The sequence below is a fragment of the Melanaphis sacchari genome, unplaced genomic scaffold (assembly GCF_002803265.2).
Source record: "Melanaphis sacchari strain LSU unplaced genomic scaffold, SCAv2.0 Contig82_pilon_pilon, whole genome shotgun sequence".
Taxonomy (NCBI): Eukaryota; Metazoa; Arthropoda; class Insecta; order Hemiptera; family Aphididae; genus Melanaphis; species Melanaphis sacchari.
Window position 1 is genome coordinate 210,571 of NW_020271585.1, and position 21,420 is coordinate 231,990.

Sequence of the window (21,420 nt, forward strand, 5' to 3'; positions counted from 1 at the left end):
GTGCATTGCAATGACAGATTAGACTAAAAATATATTTACCTATTGCTAGCGATAACAAAAACTTGATTTCGTCAGTAGGTATTATTCAAATGTATACAAACGTGTGTTAGTTATATAATTGGTGTTTCATAAAATCACGATACTGTTATGGAATATTAACTGTTATTAATATTTTAAATTTAAGAGTATATATTATATATGTATTAATTATTTTTTAAAAACAAGAAATATTTAACCAATTAATCAATAATCGATTGATATAATATATGAGTTTTCAATTTTTAATTATTTAACATATTTACATAGTTTATGTTAAATGTGTGATTATGGTTATAAAATAGTGAATAGAATTATAATCAACATAAACATATTGTAACAGTTTACGAATGTGTGACACCGTTACAACTATAGATATATCCGTTACAATATTTTTCAAGTCAGAAGGTAAAACTAAGAGATAAGTGCAATAATTAGAATTCTGATCATACAAAATTTTGTCTTAGGTTCAATCGGTTCATATCAGTCTGATCAGTTATTAGTTAAGTATTATATTAAATGGCAGATACTTTTAAAAAGAAACGAGACTAAAACTAAAAGAAAATTCGTTTTTATTTTTTAACGTGAACTCGAAATAAGTAGGTACCTACCTATATTATTTTAAAGTTTTGATTTGTTTAAATTATTTAAAAAAAAAAAAAATAAAAATAGATAGGCCATAGTAAGTTAGGAAACTTAGTAAAAAGTAATCCTATAAGTGACCATAGTTCAAATAACTATGCAGGTATATATTATACCTATTATCCTTTTGTGAAAGTTGATACTTCATATACAAGAAATTTAAAATATACTCATATAAAATATTTAGTTACTATATAACTTTTTTTATGAACCTTAATTGTATGTATTTACTATTTAGTAATATTATGTTTAACGGTGTCTTTGTATTATTATAGCATAGGTACCTACACATTTACATTAAAAGGCTTGTATATTTTAATTGAACACGGGTTAAAAAAATATATTTACAATATGGAACTGTAATCTAAATGCAAATCTTAATAAGTTTGCCAAAACCATTACGATAAGGAACAGCTGTGAGTGTTTATAAATGGTAATTATAAATTAACTCAATGTCCGTCACAGTTGTGATATCTACGAAGTGATCGTTTAAAAAAAAAATCCAAACTATAATGATTTTGTACTTAGTGAAATATCTGTTATTTTTAATTTTATAAAAACATTTTTTATACTTTTAATATTTTTTTGTAATTGTATTTTTGATCTATTATTTGTTAAGACTTAATAGCCTCATTTACAAACGGCAATCAATAATCGTATTATCAAAAAGAATATTGACATTTTTTTGAAAACGTTAAAAGCATAATGAGAATGTTGAACCAACCACCTAATCATTTATTTATTGAGCTTTGTTTCAAATTTAAATAGGGTAATCAGGTACATTGGTAATTAATTTATTAATTTTATGTTGAAATATATCAAACTGATTCATCCTCGCCCTCCATAAATTTACGATCGTAAATTCGTAACTGTCGCTGCGGAAATACGCAATTATTTACCTTCTTTGAACTGTTTGAATAGTACGTCGAGTGTGGTGTCTTCAAATACGAAATAACATGGATTCTGGTAGAATTGGCACAGCGTTTTAAGCAATGTGTTGTCGTCGGGATCGACTAGCGCCAAGTCCTTGATATACAACATAGTAACAATATTCTGACGGTTGCCCTCGTACACGGGTATCCTCGAGTATCCTGATAAAAATAAAAACAACACAATTTAGATAAAAGCAATAGAATCAATCTTTAAAAATAACCAAATCGTTAGTTGCACATATCCACAAATTAAGCACGTAACATATTTTATGTCCTAAAATGACGTTACTTAATGAAAACGACTAAAATTCGAGGAGACACTAATTATTGTGTGTGTATGAGGTAGAGCGACCGAGCAAAAACGCGGGCTGAAAGATTTTAAAATACTTCTGATACGGTATCATCAAAAGGTCGTTTCTAAAATGTGATTTAGTGAGAAACATGTCCAATTCGATATTTTATATAGAGTATAAGTATATATTACTGTATATTTTGCGCAGTACGAGTGTTTTAAAATCGAGCACAACCCTTAGGGGTCAATTAGAAAAAAAAAACCATAAAAAAAAATCTCTCATGAGTTATACATGCTCGATGTCGCCGGTACTGCGGCGGCAGCGTTATATTTATAGTTGCGGGACTTGGGCGGTGGCAGCGGTACCCCGTTGGCCCAGTGCCCGTGGACTTCTCAAAACGGATTTAATTTTAATTTTTTTTTTTTTTTAAACTTTTTACTCTTTATCTTCTACCCACTCTATACAACGGGACCATTGATACTAGAAATATTTATACGAGAGTATTAAGTCGAAAAATCTTTCAAATGTCATGCACCTGCGACAACAGCAGCAGTAGTCACCACGGCTTGGGAAGAATATAAATATAGATCATAATATAATATGCGAACCGCATGGCGGACGGTATACGCATTAACACGATTGCCAAAAATCGATTTATGTATATTTTGTTAGATTCCTGTGATTTTTATTATCATTTTTTTTTTCACGACGAACGTCCGCTGTTGCACTTATGGTATGCATTCAGTCAGATACAGCAATAACTTTGCTTAGGTAAGTTTGACAATATATAAAACAATATTGTTGTCAACACTTTGTAAAAAAATTTCTGAAATCAAAACGTCTGACCTGCACACTTTCAAACATTTTTTCGTTCAGACATAATAGATAAATAAAAATTGATATGCCTGCACAGCAGTGTTTATATTGAACATTAATACAATAACACACAAGAGTATACAATTTATTGTTGTACCTTTTTCTTTTTTTTACATATTTAGTTGACGGCTGATTATATGCATCATTAAACCTTTTTACAAACCGTGTAATCGTAATTTGAACATATAATAGTTGTATTTTTTTTTAATTTAAATGCATAAGTAAGTATTCCGGAATATACTCTATATTGTACAAATATATATACGACCGCGTGTTGTTATAACATTGAAAATTTAATAAACAAATAATTAAAAATTAATTTATACTGTAATTATTATTTATTTTATGATAACTATGTGTGCACATTTTTCATTAAAAGTTCTATTTTTATTATCTTTTAACCATTATTTATTATGCCGTTTTATTCAATAAAAAAAAAACTTATCATTTACGACGAAAATGATTTGTATTCATTTAAATAGATACACCACTTTTCAGAGGAACTGCGCACCATATACATATAAATATATATATATTTTTTATCATACAAATAGCTTTAATTTAGTTTTATTAAATAAAATCAAATATTTTATATTGAATAATATTATATTATGACATAGGTGTCATACGAGCTTCGTTTTAGTTATGCCAAATTAGTAATAACTATTGTGATGTATATAAATTTGCAAATAAAAAGATACAACATTAAATAATATACGTATGTATACAAAATTATTTTTATAATAAAACATTCACATACCAGATTTCATGATTTCTGAGACGGTTTCGAAGTCCAATATAGTATCATATGACAGCATGTACACGTCCTCCAATTTGGTCATTACATCACCGACTTTTTTACGATGAAGTTCGAGGGCTCCAGAAATTATATTAACTTCGTCTTTTTCCAAATCGTTGTATTCGTCACCGGTCATCTAGAGAATGTAAAAATATATTTATACAAACGGCATATAGGCACAAGACAAATAAATGTAAACACACAACACAAAATGCAGCTATAAGATAAAAATTGATTACGGTATTGAATAACAAAATAATTTATACAGAATATCGTGTTGATATGTATATATATATATATATATATATATATATATATATTTGTCACTTGTACAATATAAGAGAATATATCTAAAAAAACGAACAAGACACATTTTTTATAAGCTAAACTTTTAAAGAAGTATTTGAACTATATACCAACGTATATACTTATATAATAATAATACGATATGATTTATAAGAGTTTTAAAGAAATAAATTTCCTTGTCGAGTTTATAAGTGCCACTTTAATTTATACTGTATTATTCATAAATAATTTTTTAATTCTTTCAGCAACATCTATAATTATTCATTAAACCGTGTACACAATGCAAACGATTCTAAAAAAAAATTATTTATTTTTCCCGGAAAAACTACCGTTATTGGTTGGCAGAATACGAAGTTTGATGTTATATATATATAAAACATTTTAGGTCTTGTTAATGATTTTTTGTAAAACCGCGTAAATATGTTTCTTAGCATGCATACGACACATAGTAATCATTTAACGGTTAAAATACGGCAAGATCAATAATTCGGCGGAGTGTTGGTTTACTTATTTTGTAGTTGACCTCAAGTGTTGTAAACATACGCGTAACTTCGATTATAAAGTTCATTAAACATTTTTATAAATTCCATTTTTATATTATTCTTTTATATAAGTCGGCTGTATGCATTAATTGTATTAAAGCCAATATGTATGTGTTTCATCGATTGGCATATTTAAAAGTAAAATTTAAATAGACAGCTTTAAATCCTTGCTGGCTACTGTAGAATAGTGACATGAAGGCGAGTCATGGTAAAACGAATTAAAATTGTTATTATTTTTCTAGTGAACATTATCTTTTCTAGCCAATGATAATTCAGTATCAATTAAGCGATGTCGGTTTTTTTTTTTTTTTTTTTAAAATACAACTCAAGCGAATGACATAATAAGTAACATAACATAAACGGCCGTACGGTTATCATTACGTTTGTATAACAGTATTATTAATGATAAAAACTAATTTCTATTGTACAATATTGATATGATTATTGATAGATCGACGAACCTTGCAGTTTTTTTTTACTTTAGTTTGTACGTTGGCTTAAAAAAACGATTCCAATAAAATAATAAACTTATATGTAGGTATTAAAAAATATATATATACTTAAACATGATTTTTTTTTTGTTAAAACTAAAATAGATATTTTTTTTTTTAAGAATAACAAATTACTAATTTCAATATTATACATAATATTACTCTCAAGAATTATTGATACGACAATATAAGTATCTGGTCATCTGGAGATGACGTTTAATTCAAGTTGATGTTTAGTCGACTGCGGGTGAGATTAAAATCACATAGTACAGTTTTTGCATTTAAAATGTCAATAGATGTTTTGTGACTGTTGATAACCGACAAAAAATTTACCCAGTAGTCCAGTACTAAAGATAAATGTTTCAATGTGAAATTAGACTCTAAAGGATTAAGACGAATGAGATTATTTTGGTAACTAATCAAAAATACCATTACAATGTCCATAGACAGTGGTATAGTTTGAAAAAAAAACTTTTAGAGATGTTATCGCGTGAACTGTTTGGTCGTTTGGTGGTATCCCTAAATTACACACAGACCTTTAATAAATCTTAATACGTTCTTATAGTGTTACTACTAGACAGTATGTAATTCAATTACAAGTATATCTAAGTTTTTATGGGGTACAGTGATATTTTTTCTTAAATCACGTGACGGTAGTTGACGGCCATTAACATCAAACCGTTATTGACCATTTACGCTTTAACCGGTGTACGATTTATCATTCGATGTGAGTTAATACACGGGAAATAATACACAAAACCACTAAAGCAGAAATACAAATCAATTAGGTTTTTAAGTATTTAAAGTTGAATTTTACCTGTACACGAATATTAGGAGTTTTAAAATCACGTATAGTATTGCGTCAAGAAAAAATATAAATCATAGAATGCGATTTTGTGATTAATTAAGTATTTAGTGGAAAATTCATTAAGTGAAGTATTTAAAATTTAATCCTTATAGTATATTAATACATCCATGCATTATTTTAAAGTTATAATATAATAAAAAACTAAATTATTTTCTTAGTCATGTTGTGCAAAAAAAAAAAATTCCACAAAAATAATATTTAAAGAAAAGGAAATGTCGAATTAAATAAATGCTTAAAGCTTATATGTAGGTAGTGTAATTTGTTTGCGTACAATGAAAACCGGACAAACCTTTATACCTATTGACGGACCGTTATGGCTCATTTGTATACTTACGACGTGTTGTAAAATATATTACCCACAGCATTTTGTCGATGCGCAAACCCTTTAGCATCTATAACATTTTATATTTATATTAAAAAAAAAGTGTATAGGATTCTATAGACCACGTTAAAAGCCCGACGACACTTGAGGAAGATTGATGCCGATCGTCATCAATGGAGGTCATCATGTTTTTGTTGAAGAGAGTCTTAGATTCTCGAAAATAATATACGTAACGAGGTGAGTTACCGTCGATACCACATAGGTCATACACGTTTACAATTTTTGTAACAAAGGATTTCCACAAGGATAAAAGCTTACCTTCGGCTTACCGGATAACAGCAATAGAGCTTAAAACAGTGTAACGCACTACGGCGACAGTTGGTAATTAACGATGACCAGTTTACAAAAAAAAAAAAAAAATAAAGTACACCGATGAACGAGTAATGCACAGATCAAAATATTATTAAAATAGGTACACGTTCGGCGGATGATAATATTGCAATAACTACACTAGTCGGTAATAATTGGAACGTTTACCTATAGATTATGTAGTACAAAACAACGGCTGATGGGCGCACGATATAATAATATTATGATGGCTCCAAACGGTTCCCTCGTTTTCTCCCACCTAGAAATAATTTACTTTTGTCGTGCGTTAACTGCAGAGAAACGTTTATAATGCCACCGTCGGCCGTCTCGTCTTGTGTTTAACGTCGTTCGCGTGCTGCCTCCGACTAATATATTATATAGGGGTGCTCGTTAAAAAACGCATACACGCCGACGGCGTGTATCGCCCGTTTAACCCCGCGACCATTACCGTTACTAAATATATACGATTATTACTGCCATCACGACTATTAGGCATAACGCTGTTGTCGTGTACCGCCCCGCGTATGATTATGGTAAATGAAACCCTTTCGGCGAAACGCCATTATCATATTTTCAGAACGCGATTCGAGTTTTCCAAGTGCGTCACCGTGCCGACGGCGGAGCGCTACGGAAGCGTGCAAACGATGCGGCGAATCGACTCGGAAAAACAGAAAAAAGAGCTGATTGGACGACGAGGCGGAAAAGAGTGAACATTTGCGCGTCATTATTTTAATGACGGACGGCGGATGACGGGAGGTAGGTATAGTTGCTTGCAGTCGTCCTCGAGTCGGCGTAGACTATACGCGGATCATGCGATATAAATTCCATTATATTATACTTGTACTTTTCACTTTTCAGTATTATACGCTACAAGAATTATTATATTGAGCGCGCGTCGGCGTATAACGCTCTAATAATAAAATTAATATCTGTATATTAGGTATATATTCATAATACGCGTGGATGACAAGTCGGTGTTAAATATTTACATGTTGTTATTAAATACGGCTATCATAATATTGTTATTGTATAACGAGCAAAAACTTTCGTTGTTAACGAACGCGTGTCACTTGAGAAGCTAATTTATAGACGCCACTTGTCTGCTGCAGTTATATAACAACAATATTGACGCACCGGAAAAAGCTTGTCTCTGAAGACCGGTAGGTATGCGCGTAATATTACAGGGGTAGTATATTATGTCAAGTTATTAAGATAATATAATATGTACGTCCTAAACAGAGCGATGATGTGTATAATTTAAAATTTAAACGAGTAGTTTTTTCTGTTATTAAATTGACCATTTTCCTTAAAAATAGACCAGCTTTACAAGTAATAAATATTGATGGATTAATATTAATTATTAAAATGTTCGATTTCGTATATAGCTTTCATATATTCCAAATCCACATTTCATAGATCTATTATCTTAAGTATACATAAAATTAAATAATTCAAAATTAATCGTTCAAATTTTGATTTTGACACGGTCAACATTTTCAAAAAAATTTTGCCAAATAATTAATTTTAAGTTAAAAAATGGGATTTTCATTTGAAAAATGGAAGTTTTTCCCCTACAGGATACTCATTAAGTATAGCACAAAAAGTTTAAGAATTTTAAAATTTGATATTTAAGTAAGTATAGGTACTTAAAAAAATCAAAATTTAATAACTGCAGTATTGAAGGAAAAAAAAGATGAGCATGATTGGTGAGTCATTGTGTGTATTATAATACGCATACCACGTAATAATATTATAAATTATATTATTATTATGAGCGCGTGTACACACGTATTGGTATACCCTTGACTTTATTATTTTTGTACAAATCAAGTTACTAATATTACTGTTGTATTATTGTCATGTGAATTAACTTGTTTCTTGAGTAGTACAACAAATAAATTTAAAGCAGTTGCAAGTAAAGAGTATATAGATAGTGAGTTTTTAAATTCTAAAAATTGCTAAGAATATAAATAAGTCATGTGTAGGTACGCGTGTACGACATACACAATTCATATACCGTTAATTGTATAAAAATGTTAATTATAATTAACACCACAATTTCATCATCATACATGTAGTGCGCTATGGATTTCTACATCATAATAAAATTATGCATATGTTTTCAGCTCCTTCCCTCGCTTCCAATATTCAGGGCAGAATCGTCGAAGTGTACAGATCACTCAAATAGGAATTCTACTCAACACGAGTGCCTTTTGCGTAAAAGTATCAGTAACCTATACACATTCCGCGCCGCGTCGGTTTGTATGTAATATGAACGTATATTCTGCAATGTATTTATTGATTAAACCGTAGACGAATATATATGTACAACAAAGAATACGGCAAATTAGACGTACAAAGGCATGACCTACAAATGCAACTAGTTTGTCGGGTCCGTTGCCGATGGTAACGGACATAGATCTGTCTACGTGAGGTGACCGGCGGTCGATGGACACGGTCAGAACTCGGACGACAGTCGAAACGAACTAGACAGATTTTAAAATAAAAATAATAAAAGGGAAATGCCGCAGACTACAATGTTCGTGGTTTTTTTCTTGTCCGTCGTGTGGAAAATCGTTAAACTAAAAATTTTTTATTTAATAATAATAAAAAAAAAAAATCATCACTGAGATTTGTGAACGAACGGATGAGATGCTGAGACGAGAGGTCCAGGACTTTTGCATGTTGCGGATTGTTGGAGCATTAAAATAATTAATAACACGTCATAAACTTATATTATATCAAATAATTAGCAATGTTGAATAAATTTCTTCTAAAAAGCAATGAAATTAATCGTTATAATATATTCGCCGTAAAATAAAAGAATAGAGTCGAAATTATTTACATAATATGGTTATCATTAAAATAAAATGTATTTTTATTTTTAAAGTACAAATTAACAAAATTTCGGCCGAATAAATAATAGATTAATTGTCATAAATTATTATTAGTCATTTTTGTGCATTCTATTCTAAATAAAAGAGATTGCGATTTCCATTTTACTCGGTTTATTTTTTTTAATCGAGATAGGTAGGTACTCGGATATATTAAATAAAGAGCAGCTTTTGTTTTGACCGTGCATCGCACAGCGCTATGCTTTATCGTAACTCGATTTTCGTTTGTTCACCTAATAAACATCAAACAAGTAATAGCCAAAAACAACACAATATAGCCGGTTTTGTTTTATTTTATAGTGACGAATCCATCAAAGTATTATTTTAATCCATACGGTATAGATTATTTAGTTTGTACACTAACTATATTTGTTTAAGCTCCTTCATGTGATATTATTCGCATTATCATTTTATTTTATTGATAAAGCACATTATTCTGATTACAAAATATTAAGTAAAAATTAAATTAAAAAAAAAAAAAAAATTCAGTGAATTTACTTTTAAAATACTACATTATAGATTATAGGTATGAATTTAGATATTAACGAGTCATCTTTAACATAATTTTATGCTTAGATATTTGATAATTTATTATAATAATACATTTTTTTTAATTGTAGAAAAGTTTTGAAAAACTATATAGTATATATTGTGTTAAGTGGTGTAGATTTTGGTTATATATTGTTATTGAATAAAACACTGAGATGAATGTGTTAAATTTGAATTCAAAAATGAACTACTGAACACGAAAAGATCTTAGCAACGATGTTGCAGAGTCGATTTTTAATTAAGTTTGATAATACATAATATTAAGTTTAGGTCGAATTAATTTTTTGTCAAAACATAGCATGATTATTGTATACATGATTTTTAACCTATAAGTCAATACCGAATAACGACCTACTGTATAATGGAGTAAATAGGTTCATAATAAATAGATTAAAATTAGTTTGAATATTTTGAAATCTATAAAATATAAAATTTTTAATTAAAAAATTATAACATACACATTAGTAAAATTGTTCATGTCCCTGCAGAAGTTGTTTCTTTTTGAATTACAACAAAAAAAATTAAATTGATTTTGTTGAAAACATATGTTAAGTAAAGAACTAAGAACAATTTTGAATTTGTAAAGTATCAAATGGATTGAAAAATAGTTTTCACCTTGAAAAAATTTTTTGCACGAGTAAAAAAAACATTGGATATTTTACGAGCTTATCTGAAATAATTCAACTTTATGAACTATTCATAAATAAGTTATAAATATTATTTTCCTACGTGTATATAAGGTAATTAATTTCAAATTACTCATATTTATTCTATTATGTTTTATATTTTCATAGTTAAATATTTATAACATTAACATCAAAAATATAATAAATAACTAAAGCATATAAAATATCAACCTACAAAGCTACTGCCTATTATACACTTAAGAAGTTTTTAAGACTTTAAAGGCAATTTATTATCTTGTCACTAAACCTTCATTGAGAATTTTTACGATATTGTGGTTTTTGTGTCATTGTACAGGTAAGATGAATGAGTTGGAAAGCTTACAATATTTTCTGTAAATTCATTCATTTAAAATTGATTAAGACTAATATAACCAAAATATAGATAGAAAAAGTTATAAAAATACTTTAGTTATAGCCATAGTCAAGTTTCTAAATATGTACGTAGGAATTAATAACATATAATAAATGTATTAAACTTAAAAGTTCAAGATAAAATCATCATAAAGTTATATTTTAAAATAAATTTTATAATTAACCGTATACTTTAGTTACCAAGGTAGATTAAGTCTCATAATTTAGTTAAAATATTCACCCAGAATAAATAAATTGGAAAACTTAGAATGATATGTGACTAGGTCATTGCATTATACTTAAAAAGCAACTATTATGGTATGAGTTTATTTTATCTAAAAAAAATGAGATTTTATTAAAATGAAAAATACTCAGCTATAGATATGTTATGAAACGTATAACACATTTACCTTTATTTTAAGCAAATCAGTATTTCTTTAACTTTAATATATGTTCAATGCAAGACACAGTTAATTAAACCGTAACTAAGTGTACATTTTTCTTTTATAGACAACTTACATGACATAAATCGCTCGTGAGTAGTACCGGTTTTTTTTTTATTTATTTGTTAACACTAAATAATATTTTTGATTAGCAGTAATTTTAATAAATTATTACTTTTAACTTAATTATTTCTACTGTTTATTTTTTAATATTTTTTTATTACTTATTCATGAGTTTAACATTTTGAACACTAAATAAATTCAAAGAATAATTTTATTAATTGATTCATTTATACACTGCGAAACATATATTACCATGTAAACAAGTTATTTACTAAAAATTAATTATATTTAGTAGACAATTAAAATCCTGAGAGTAAAAAGAAAGGCTATTGAGTAAAATGGATTTCTGGACCCCTTTATTTTTTATACGGGCATACCCGTATTATTGCAGATACATGACTGACTCACAATTATATAATATAAATTAAATTACAAACTTTATCGTTAATTTTGTCCGATTTTGATTTTTGATCTTAACAGTTGTGCCAAGTTATTTTAAGAAATGTAGTTTAAAATAAATAAAAAACTGGTATGCTTTACACTCTTACACAATTACACTATTAAATCTAAAACATTTTAATTGTTTGCTATTCATATAATTTTAAATTATGGGCAGAGCAATAAACTATATTGATTTAATATGGTATGTGTTTGTCATCAGCAGTAAAAATAATTTATCTCCAACTTTGAGGGTGGTTTCTGTTAGTAAATTTGATTTAATTTGTATGTGAAAACTTAGTAGAAGTCTAAAGAAAAAAATGTTTAAGGTGTTTTAAAATAATAGGGAAAAATAAAACAAAAATTGTAAAAATGGAAATTTGTACTTTAGTATAGTTTGACAAATCAAATATTGGTTTTTAATGATTTTTATACTGAGATTTTTATAACACACAAGAAATTTAAAAAAAAAAACACGTCTCGGTGTCATTATAGCTTTCATAGTATTACGGTTTTTAAATAAAAATTTCAAAAAATGTAACTGATTAAAAATGTACAGAGAAAGGGTGTTATTCTAATTTGAAAAAATAAGTTAGTTCCACCATAAATGACACTTCTTAAGTGGTAAAAAAATCTGAATATTCGAATAATAGCACTTAAATATTTTTAACAGTCCTACAACCAGAATTTTAAAAGTTCAACAAATGTAGAAGATGAGGACGAGCATGCATGGTGAATAACTTTTAATATATTATATATTTAAAAATACATTTTCTGTTATTTTTTGTGCACCATTAACTAAAAAAAAACGTCAGACAAATACATCAGATCGCACAGTGTTTATAAGGAAGTAAGTAGGAAGAGCACAGCCGTTTATTTGCACAACATACACTGCCCCACCTATTAACCAGCCGTCTGCAAACTAAATTTCTAATTATAATGTACTATAGGTAGGAATTTTAGTCTCTAGAACGTGAATATAATATTACTTCATAGTTCATGAAATAGCCTGTAGGTACGTTGTATAATTTAGACGTTATTCTACAAAAATCAAATTTCAAATTTTATCTTTTTCACCATGTGAAGACGACAGATGTTTGTAGACATCATAAAATGTCACACGAAGAAATAATAATAATTTACAAACATTTTAGATTTTCTTTTAGTTTCATTTCAGTCGAATAATTGTAAGGTTTTTTTTATTGTGCAGTTCTAAGAAAATCGTTTTAAATAGAAAAATAAATTAAAATATAATAATATATATCTAATATATGACTTTCTTGCATATTTAGAATTACAATTTCTTGAATTTTTGGTATGCATCAAAACTTTGTTAGTTTCAACGTATTGTTTAAAACAAATTGTTGGTATATTTGTACAGAAATTACATATAACAATACATTTCAGATATTCGAAACAAAAATGTTTAGAAAAAAATTAATCATAGTATATATGGTATATATAATATATATTTAGAAATAAATCCCCCGATATCGATTAGTTAAGCCTTACCACGTAATTAATCTACCTAAGATAACATAAACTAAACACAATTTTCACTGGCAAACAATAACATATTATAATATAATGTAATGTAAATTTTTTGGTTAAAGCATTTGATTACCCTTTTTAGCACTTTCGCTTCTATTTGCCATGATACTCGTCTTTAAATGGATTTGCTGTTTAGTCATAAAAAATAATGATACTGAAATCATTTACAGAGTAGAGTTTTATAGTAGTCGCGTTTGTCCACATTCAGCGATAATGAAAATCCATTCAAATAAACTTAATATAATGGTAGGTCTTAGATAAATTATAAAGAGGTAAAAATAATTTAACTAATTTTATCACATGAACACCTATATAATAATAGCGGGTAATTAATAGATATATTATTTCTCAATCATAATATTTTTGACAAATACAAATATTGTACCTAACTATATATTTTATTCATTAACATTATTATTCTCGATATTATTTTATTGATTTTAATACTTGAGTTAGAAATCATACATGAACACAAAATAAAAATAACTAAATTGAGAAAAACATTCATTTTCTTTGGAATAATTTCATTAATACATGTGTTGGGAGCAATTCTATATTTAAATAATTTATATAAATATATGTTTTGGCACGAAAACAGAATTGCTCTAAGACAAAAACTGTCACAAAATCAATTTTTCGTCAACTATTTACAAATCATAATTCTTTATGATTATACAAGTTCACAAGGAATACAATATTTAATAGGTATTTTATGTTTAGAATATTGATGATAAAATGTTTGGACTATCATTAATATTATAAGACTAGAAACAAAATTAAATTGTAATGAGTACAGCTAAATTTAAAAGCTAAAATTAAGCATATATTGATAAAATATCATGTGCTTATACATTTTAAAGTGGGCGATGATTACTCTGATTAATCGTTTATAGTGTAAAAGGTATCACAAAACATGTGTTATATATTGTATTATCAAAGGAATTTCAAAATTAAAGTAGTCAAAATTAATAATTATAAACATGAAATCAGAATGATGTTAAAATTTATTATTCGTAACATAATACCATGACATAAGTATATCAACTTGTTTAGTACTTCACAATAATAAAGATTGAAATATTGAAAAAATATTTTACAGTATTATAGTGTTAATGTTGGTAACGCAAATTTTACAAGCTAAATATTTTATATTACTTAGTTTTGACGGAATAGGTATACATAGTGTGTAAAAATTAAATATGGATTTTATAATGTCACCAGCAAAATAAAAATAATTGATAATAGGTAAAATTGTATGACATCTTTCAAATGTTTTAAATTCTAAGTAATGTACCTTAACTTTTTATTTGCATAAATAAAATATAATAATAATAATATACATTTAATTAATATTAATATGTAAATAAATTAAAGCAAAAATGTCATGTTTTTTTTTTTTATTATAATATATTATATCAATCACCAAAGATACAGAATGTATGCATTTAAGTAAAATATGTTTTATTTATTTTACAAATAAGATGTTTCATATCAATAGTTTTTTGTATTTTATTAAATAATGGCTACTATTTACTATTTTAATTAATAGTTAACATCAAGTACTCAAAGTATGTATATTCGTGTAATATACAATTGCGTGTTTTATAAATTTTAACCTAAATGAAATAAATTTTTCATATTTTTATGCATAGAAACATTTTAATTTTTATTTAGTGGTTTAATATTAATTTAAGTATAGTACAGAAATGAGAAATGTTTATTTCTCATCACTTATAAAACGCAAACACTATAGGACACCTAAATAAATATGTATGTATAACAATATTGAATATATTACTACTTATTAGGGTTTTTGCGCAAACAGAGTGTATTGATTTATTTTTAATCCTTCTATACATTTTTCTACACATATTAATCATTTATTGTAATTTTTTTTTTTTAAAGCGAAGATAGATAACTATGATTATAAAATATTTATATTATCTATTTTGTTATAATATACCACATTCTTTTTTCAAGGAGTTTTTTTCAAACTGTAAACAATGGTTTTTATGTTAACCTAAAATAGAATGATTAATGGTCCCAAACAAAATAATACATTTAGCTACTCTCCAATGTATACTTTATAAAAAAAGTTCATTTTTAGTTAATTAAGTAAACTTAAATAAAATATTAAACAAAAATTCGCCAAATATACAATATTACCTAAATAATTGATATATTAATTACTTATTTTTACTGTTAAATGTAAACAGTAAATAAAAACAATAATTTTCTTAATAAATAATTTAATAAAATACTTAAAGAGATAGAGAGTCTTGTTTTTATGTCTTTAATTTTATTAATTACTTCTATATGTAGATCAATGGATCATACCAGACCACAAATAAAAACTATTTTTTTCATTATAAAATTGTATCATATAATAGAAATTTAATAACAATTTATAATAAATTAAATATTAGACATTCATTATATGGAAAAAATAATAAAAAGTATGATATTTTTATTATTTTATTTTTATTTCAATATTAATTGAATGTTTTCTGTAACATTACTGAAATAATTACTGATTAATTATTAATTAAATAGAATTAAAAAATATTCATGAAATAGATAAAGAAAAATAAAGGATAACATGCTAATACTTTGAGATTAATTTTTCTTTTAATTACTTATTTATTATAATTTTACCTCAATATTAATCATATAAAAAATATGCATTTTAATTTCAATTGTACATTAATTATATAAATTTTTATAACCTTGATGATACCGTCACTATTATTTAAAAATGCATGTTTTAAACATTTTAAATAGAAAAAGTAATAACTCGTTAATTATAAGCTGGTCAGTAATTTTAAATTATTAAATAGACAAAAATTGGTTTAATTTTTTTTTTAAAACAATGCAATACATATGAAAATATTTCCTAAAATATATTGGAAGCAGGTAGGAATGTATACAATGTATACCTACTAATTTCAAAGATCGAATATATTAAGAAAACTATTAACACAAAAAGTAAAGCCAAAATATTGGTAGTACGCCAGTGTTTAAAGCTATACAATAACATCACTGTGGACTTATTAGTATTATAACAAAATACAAATTTTAGCACATATGTATGACATGATAAAATTACTAATTTAAAACAACTATTTAAATGTATAAAACAAGTCATAATAAAATATATTAATATATATTCAAATTTTTGAACAAAATAATGTATAACATTAAAAATTGTAACGAGACAATATATATATATATATATATATATATATTTACAAACTAGAGAGACTTAGTTACAATTATTCCAACATGTTAATTAAATTATTTTTTTTTTTAAATATTTGATTTTTAGCTAAGGTAACCAATATTCACATTATCTACGCGATATTTTTCTTACATAAAATATAAAATAAATTATAAATACTCTTCTTATATAGTTTAAACTTTAGTTTTTTTTCTGGTGGAATAGAAAACTTATTTTCCATAAGTACGCATACGTACACGTTTAAATGAAAATCTATAATTTTTATAAATAAAAATATATTTTAGGGATTGTGGAAGTCTGAGTAAAGCGAGATAGTATCGGATTAGTGATTTAATAATAATGTTGTTTTTAGAGTTGGAGTTTAGCAAGGCACATTTTGGGTTTTCAATTTTTTCCAATACTTATAAAAATTCTAGGGAAAACTACCGAAAAAAAATCGAAGAATATTTAAGAAATTTCAACAAGTGTCTTAAATCGTTTTTTAAATGCGATGGTTTATATTATTATTTTTAAGTTTATTTATTTTATATCACAACTATACTGCTTTAAGTTAAGCGAAGTAAGATGACTGGACCGGGTAACTACTATAGCTGTGTTCTGTTTAATATTCTTTATTTTTACCTGCATTTTGGGTTTGATAAATTAAAGAGAAGAGATTTTATATAGATTTGTATTTATAGCGGGATTTTATTAATGGTATACTTTTTTGTTGAAGATTTTGGTTTGGCGGTTTTAAGAATTTAGTTATAGTGACGTTATAGTTATATAAGGATTATATACGACCGTATGTGGAGAAAACATAAGATAAGATATGCTATCAGAAAGTTGTAAAACATATATGTATAATAAAATAATTGTAAATAATATAATATAATGCAAGTACATTTAGTTTAGTCAGTTATAAAGAACTTACTATACGATACTTAATTATACTGCAATGCGAAATCTTATATAAGAGAACTGAATTGTCGTGTGAAATTAAATATTTTAAAAATGCAACAAGTATGCTTACTACAGTGTTGTGTTGAATTTAAGCGCGTTTTTCTATTTTTAGAATATAAAATAAATCTTAATTACGTATACATTTATCTAGAAATTTCCATATTACTATACAGATATGGTACCATAATGTTTTTAGTTCACATTATGTTTTTATTACAACAGAAACCCTTAGGGAATAAATTATCTGAATAGGGGAAATTATTAAATTTATTTGAGTACCTACTCACACATTAACTCCTCAATTAAATAATTTATAAGATGGGTGTACAACATTATAATATTTAAATTTTCAGCTTAAATAAAAATTATAAAAAATACAATAACTGATGCACTAAACAACAATAAATTATATTAAAATGTATCAGACACGAGGATAAATGTTAATTCAAAATGTTTCAATTTAATGTAATTACTAATTATTAATTAGTAACAGTTACTGTTACAGTTCAAAATGTTCAATTTTCCACAAGACACTATAGTAATTATACGCCCTTTTCGAAGTAAAATAATTAAAAAAACAATTTATAGTTTTAATTATATCGTGTCCTATTAAAAATGGCATATTTTAATCAATATCTCGTATTCTGATCGTATAACATACACGCCACTTTTAATAACACAAATGACAAATAATAGTTGTTATTTTTTCCGGCATAAAAATCTGCGAAATACTTAGGTACTTATTGTTTATTTGATACAATTTTATACGGCCCTTTAAGAAAAATAAAATAAATTTAATTTAAAAGCCCAAGGGCTTTTATTACTGTTTTCAATCTCCATCAGATATACAGTATCATCAATAGTAAGTTGCAGACACGATTTTTGTAACATATTTTAAGGCGGAAAATTTATATGAATTAATATACCAAAATGTTTTAGAAAATTGAATTAGTATTAAGAATGTATTTGTAGGATATTTTATTAATTTTTATTTTTTAAAACGTTGAATGAAAAAAATCAGATGGGTTTTTGATACCAGAAAAAGGTAGCAAAGGTGAAAAACTAATTTCGTGAAATTACATCAAAAGTTGAGTAAAGGTATACAAACTTTTTTAAATGGTAGCTTTAAAAATGTTGATTTTGATTTTTATCCTTGAACAGAATAAATAAAATATTAAATATTTTTTATTGTTGTATAGATTAAACATATTTGTTTTAAATACCGATTAAATGTGATAAGTTCTTAAATAATATTTTTGCAAATATTTTTTTTTTTAATTATATATTTTTTTCTGTAATTGTTTAACTCAAAATAATTAACTACAAAAGTTGAACTGTCTGTCATATTATTTAGTAGGTAAATATTTTTATATAAATAACCAATATTATCTACTACCTAAGGTAATCGTGAATATTATAGCTTATACTAAAAATATATCAAATTACAAAAATTAAATTGATACCTACATAGTTTACTTGAATCATTTATCAAAAAAATTATACTTAATCTACTGACCACTTTTATCTGTGAAAATAAAACTATTATCTTGAGATTTAAAAAATATGATAAAATTCATAAAAAATAAGTGTTTTGCAAATTTAACTATGAGGTAAGTTATTCAACTTAAATTATTCACCATAATATTATATTCACGCCTAGTTTACGCTGGACAAGGTATAAAAATATACGGACATATCTTATGTCCAAAAACACATTTATGTATTTAAGTAGGTCAAGCGATAAAAATAGTTTTATTTGAATATAAATAATAAAAATTAAAATTAAAACATGAAATAATCATATCCTTTGTAGTTATAGAAAATAATAATTAATTCAATAAATTGAACATAAATAATAGATATCAAAAATAAATGTTTATAAAAATTAATATTAAATACATGATTACATTTTTCAAATAAAATTGATATTCCTTATACAATATATACACATGAATAATAAATTACTTTCAAAGTTGGAAAAGGTCTTCAAGAATTGTTATATTATGAATTTTCATGATGATAAATTATAATAATTTTATTATTTATCAAAACCTCTTTTGGATAAACAAATTTTAATGTTTCTTGTACATTTTACAAGTAAAATAAACTACCATTTCACGAAATCGATCAACAAAAATACAGTATAGAGCAATGAAAATACCTTTATACATTTTAAATTATTTGCATAAATTAATCAAAATAATTGCTATTTTTAAAAATACAAATAAACTGTGTATATTGTAGAATTGATCCAGACTACGCGAAAGGCAATCAATCAAATAATACAACTTGAATGGTTTCTCGAAATTACATATAATATATTATTACTTTTATTTATTCAGAAGGAAAGAAAGTTAATTATATTTTATATTACAGTAAATGTAATATGTAGTACGTATATTATTTATGATAAATAATAAAGTTCACCTCAATTTCATTGTCCATTAAGTTTAAAATTTAAACCTTAATTATTTAAAAGTTTGTAAATCAATCTTCTGGCCACTTATCTCTCGTTTAAATTAAGCAGCATTATTTTTAAACTTTACGTTCCACAACTATTTTAATGATATAACAAGGTTCAAACTTCGTCACATATTATAATATTTTAATGATACCTAGTTAATTAGTAAGGTAATAATAAAAAAAATCATTTCGAAATTATCGTTATTAGTAATAATATTGTAATACTACGAAAATTTTCAGGGTGTTAACATAATTAATGGTCAATAACCAATGAGTATATAACGGGTTAATATACTACAGAGAATTAGTGAGTCACTATTTGGTGCTAAAATCAGATATTGATTAGTTGAATTTGATGATTTATTTATTTTTTATATTGTCTGGAAAATTAACAAAAATGTTTTTACTTAAAATATGAATAATAATAAAAAAAAAAAAAATACACATATATGTTTAGTGTATAAGTATATTATTAGGCATACGTACGTGGATTAATTTAAGACACAAATTTTCAAATATAAGTACGTAATACATACTCGTTGTTATGTATAAATTATAATGTAAATATTTTAAATTTCAAATTTATTAACTATCTATAGGCTATAATATATTAGAATAACATAATCACATTCTTACATACCTACAAAAGTATCACATGATAGACGTATTAGTTAAGTAGTTCATTTGATACTACACTATACTACTGCAGAATACAGTCAGTACAGATCATTATAAATTTGTTGCTGCAATTAATTTATTCAACTATGTTACTTACTGTAAATGTTAAAATGATTAATATATTTTTACAAAAGAAAAGTCGACATCAATACATTAATTCGTAAACAATTGAGTACCAATTTTATGTTTGATATATTCACAAGGAAAGGATGATAAAGGCGAAATATAGGGATTATTTTTGTTATCGTTACAAATTTAATCAACAAGGGTGATATAATTTTTAGTCAAATTACATAGGTCAAAAAATGGTCCCTATACAACAACGTAATAAATCATTGTTAAAAATATTTACATTGGAAAAATTATATATTTTAACAGCAGGGAAACCAATTTCACATAAATTAAAATGAATTGTATAAAATAACTAAATAAACTAAAGTATAATTTTTTTTGTCTCTTGGTTTGTTATTTTTAATGTTTATGTAGTAGTAATTGCTGAGCTGTAATAATTATAAATTTCGAAAGCTAAAAGAATGTCAACGGAAATAGCAAAAATTGTCATAATATAAAATTTTAAATAAGGTTATTAATAAAAATCAAAATATTGTTTTTTTTTTTTTTTTTTAATAAGGTAACATCAAATATTAT

The 21,420-nt window shown here is 25.6% G+C and overlaps 1 protein-coding gene across 1 annotated transcript in view; it reads right to left on the reverse strand.

The window, feature by feature from the left end:
- LOC112602109 (metal transporter CNNM4) overlaps positions 1–21,420 on the reverse strand; it is a 65,209-nt gene that overhangs the window by 6,457 nt on the left and 37,332 nt on the right. Inside the window, exons 4-5 of the mRNA XM_025350042.1 lie at positions 3,540–3,714; positions 1,578–1,769 (exon numbers count right to left, since the gene is read on the reverse strand). Of these exons, the coding sequence (XP_025205827.1) occupies positions 1,578–1,769; positions 3,540–3,714 (367 nt within the window). The remainder of the gene's footprint in view (positions 1–1,577; positions 1,770–3,539; positions 3,715–21,420) is intronic.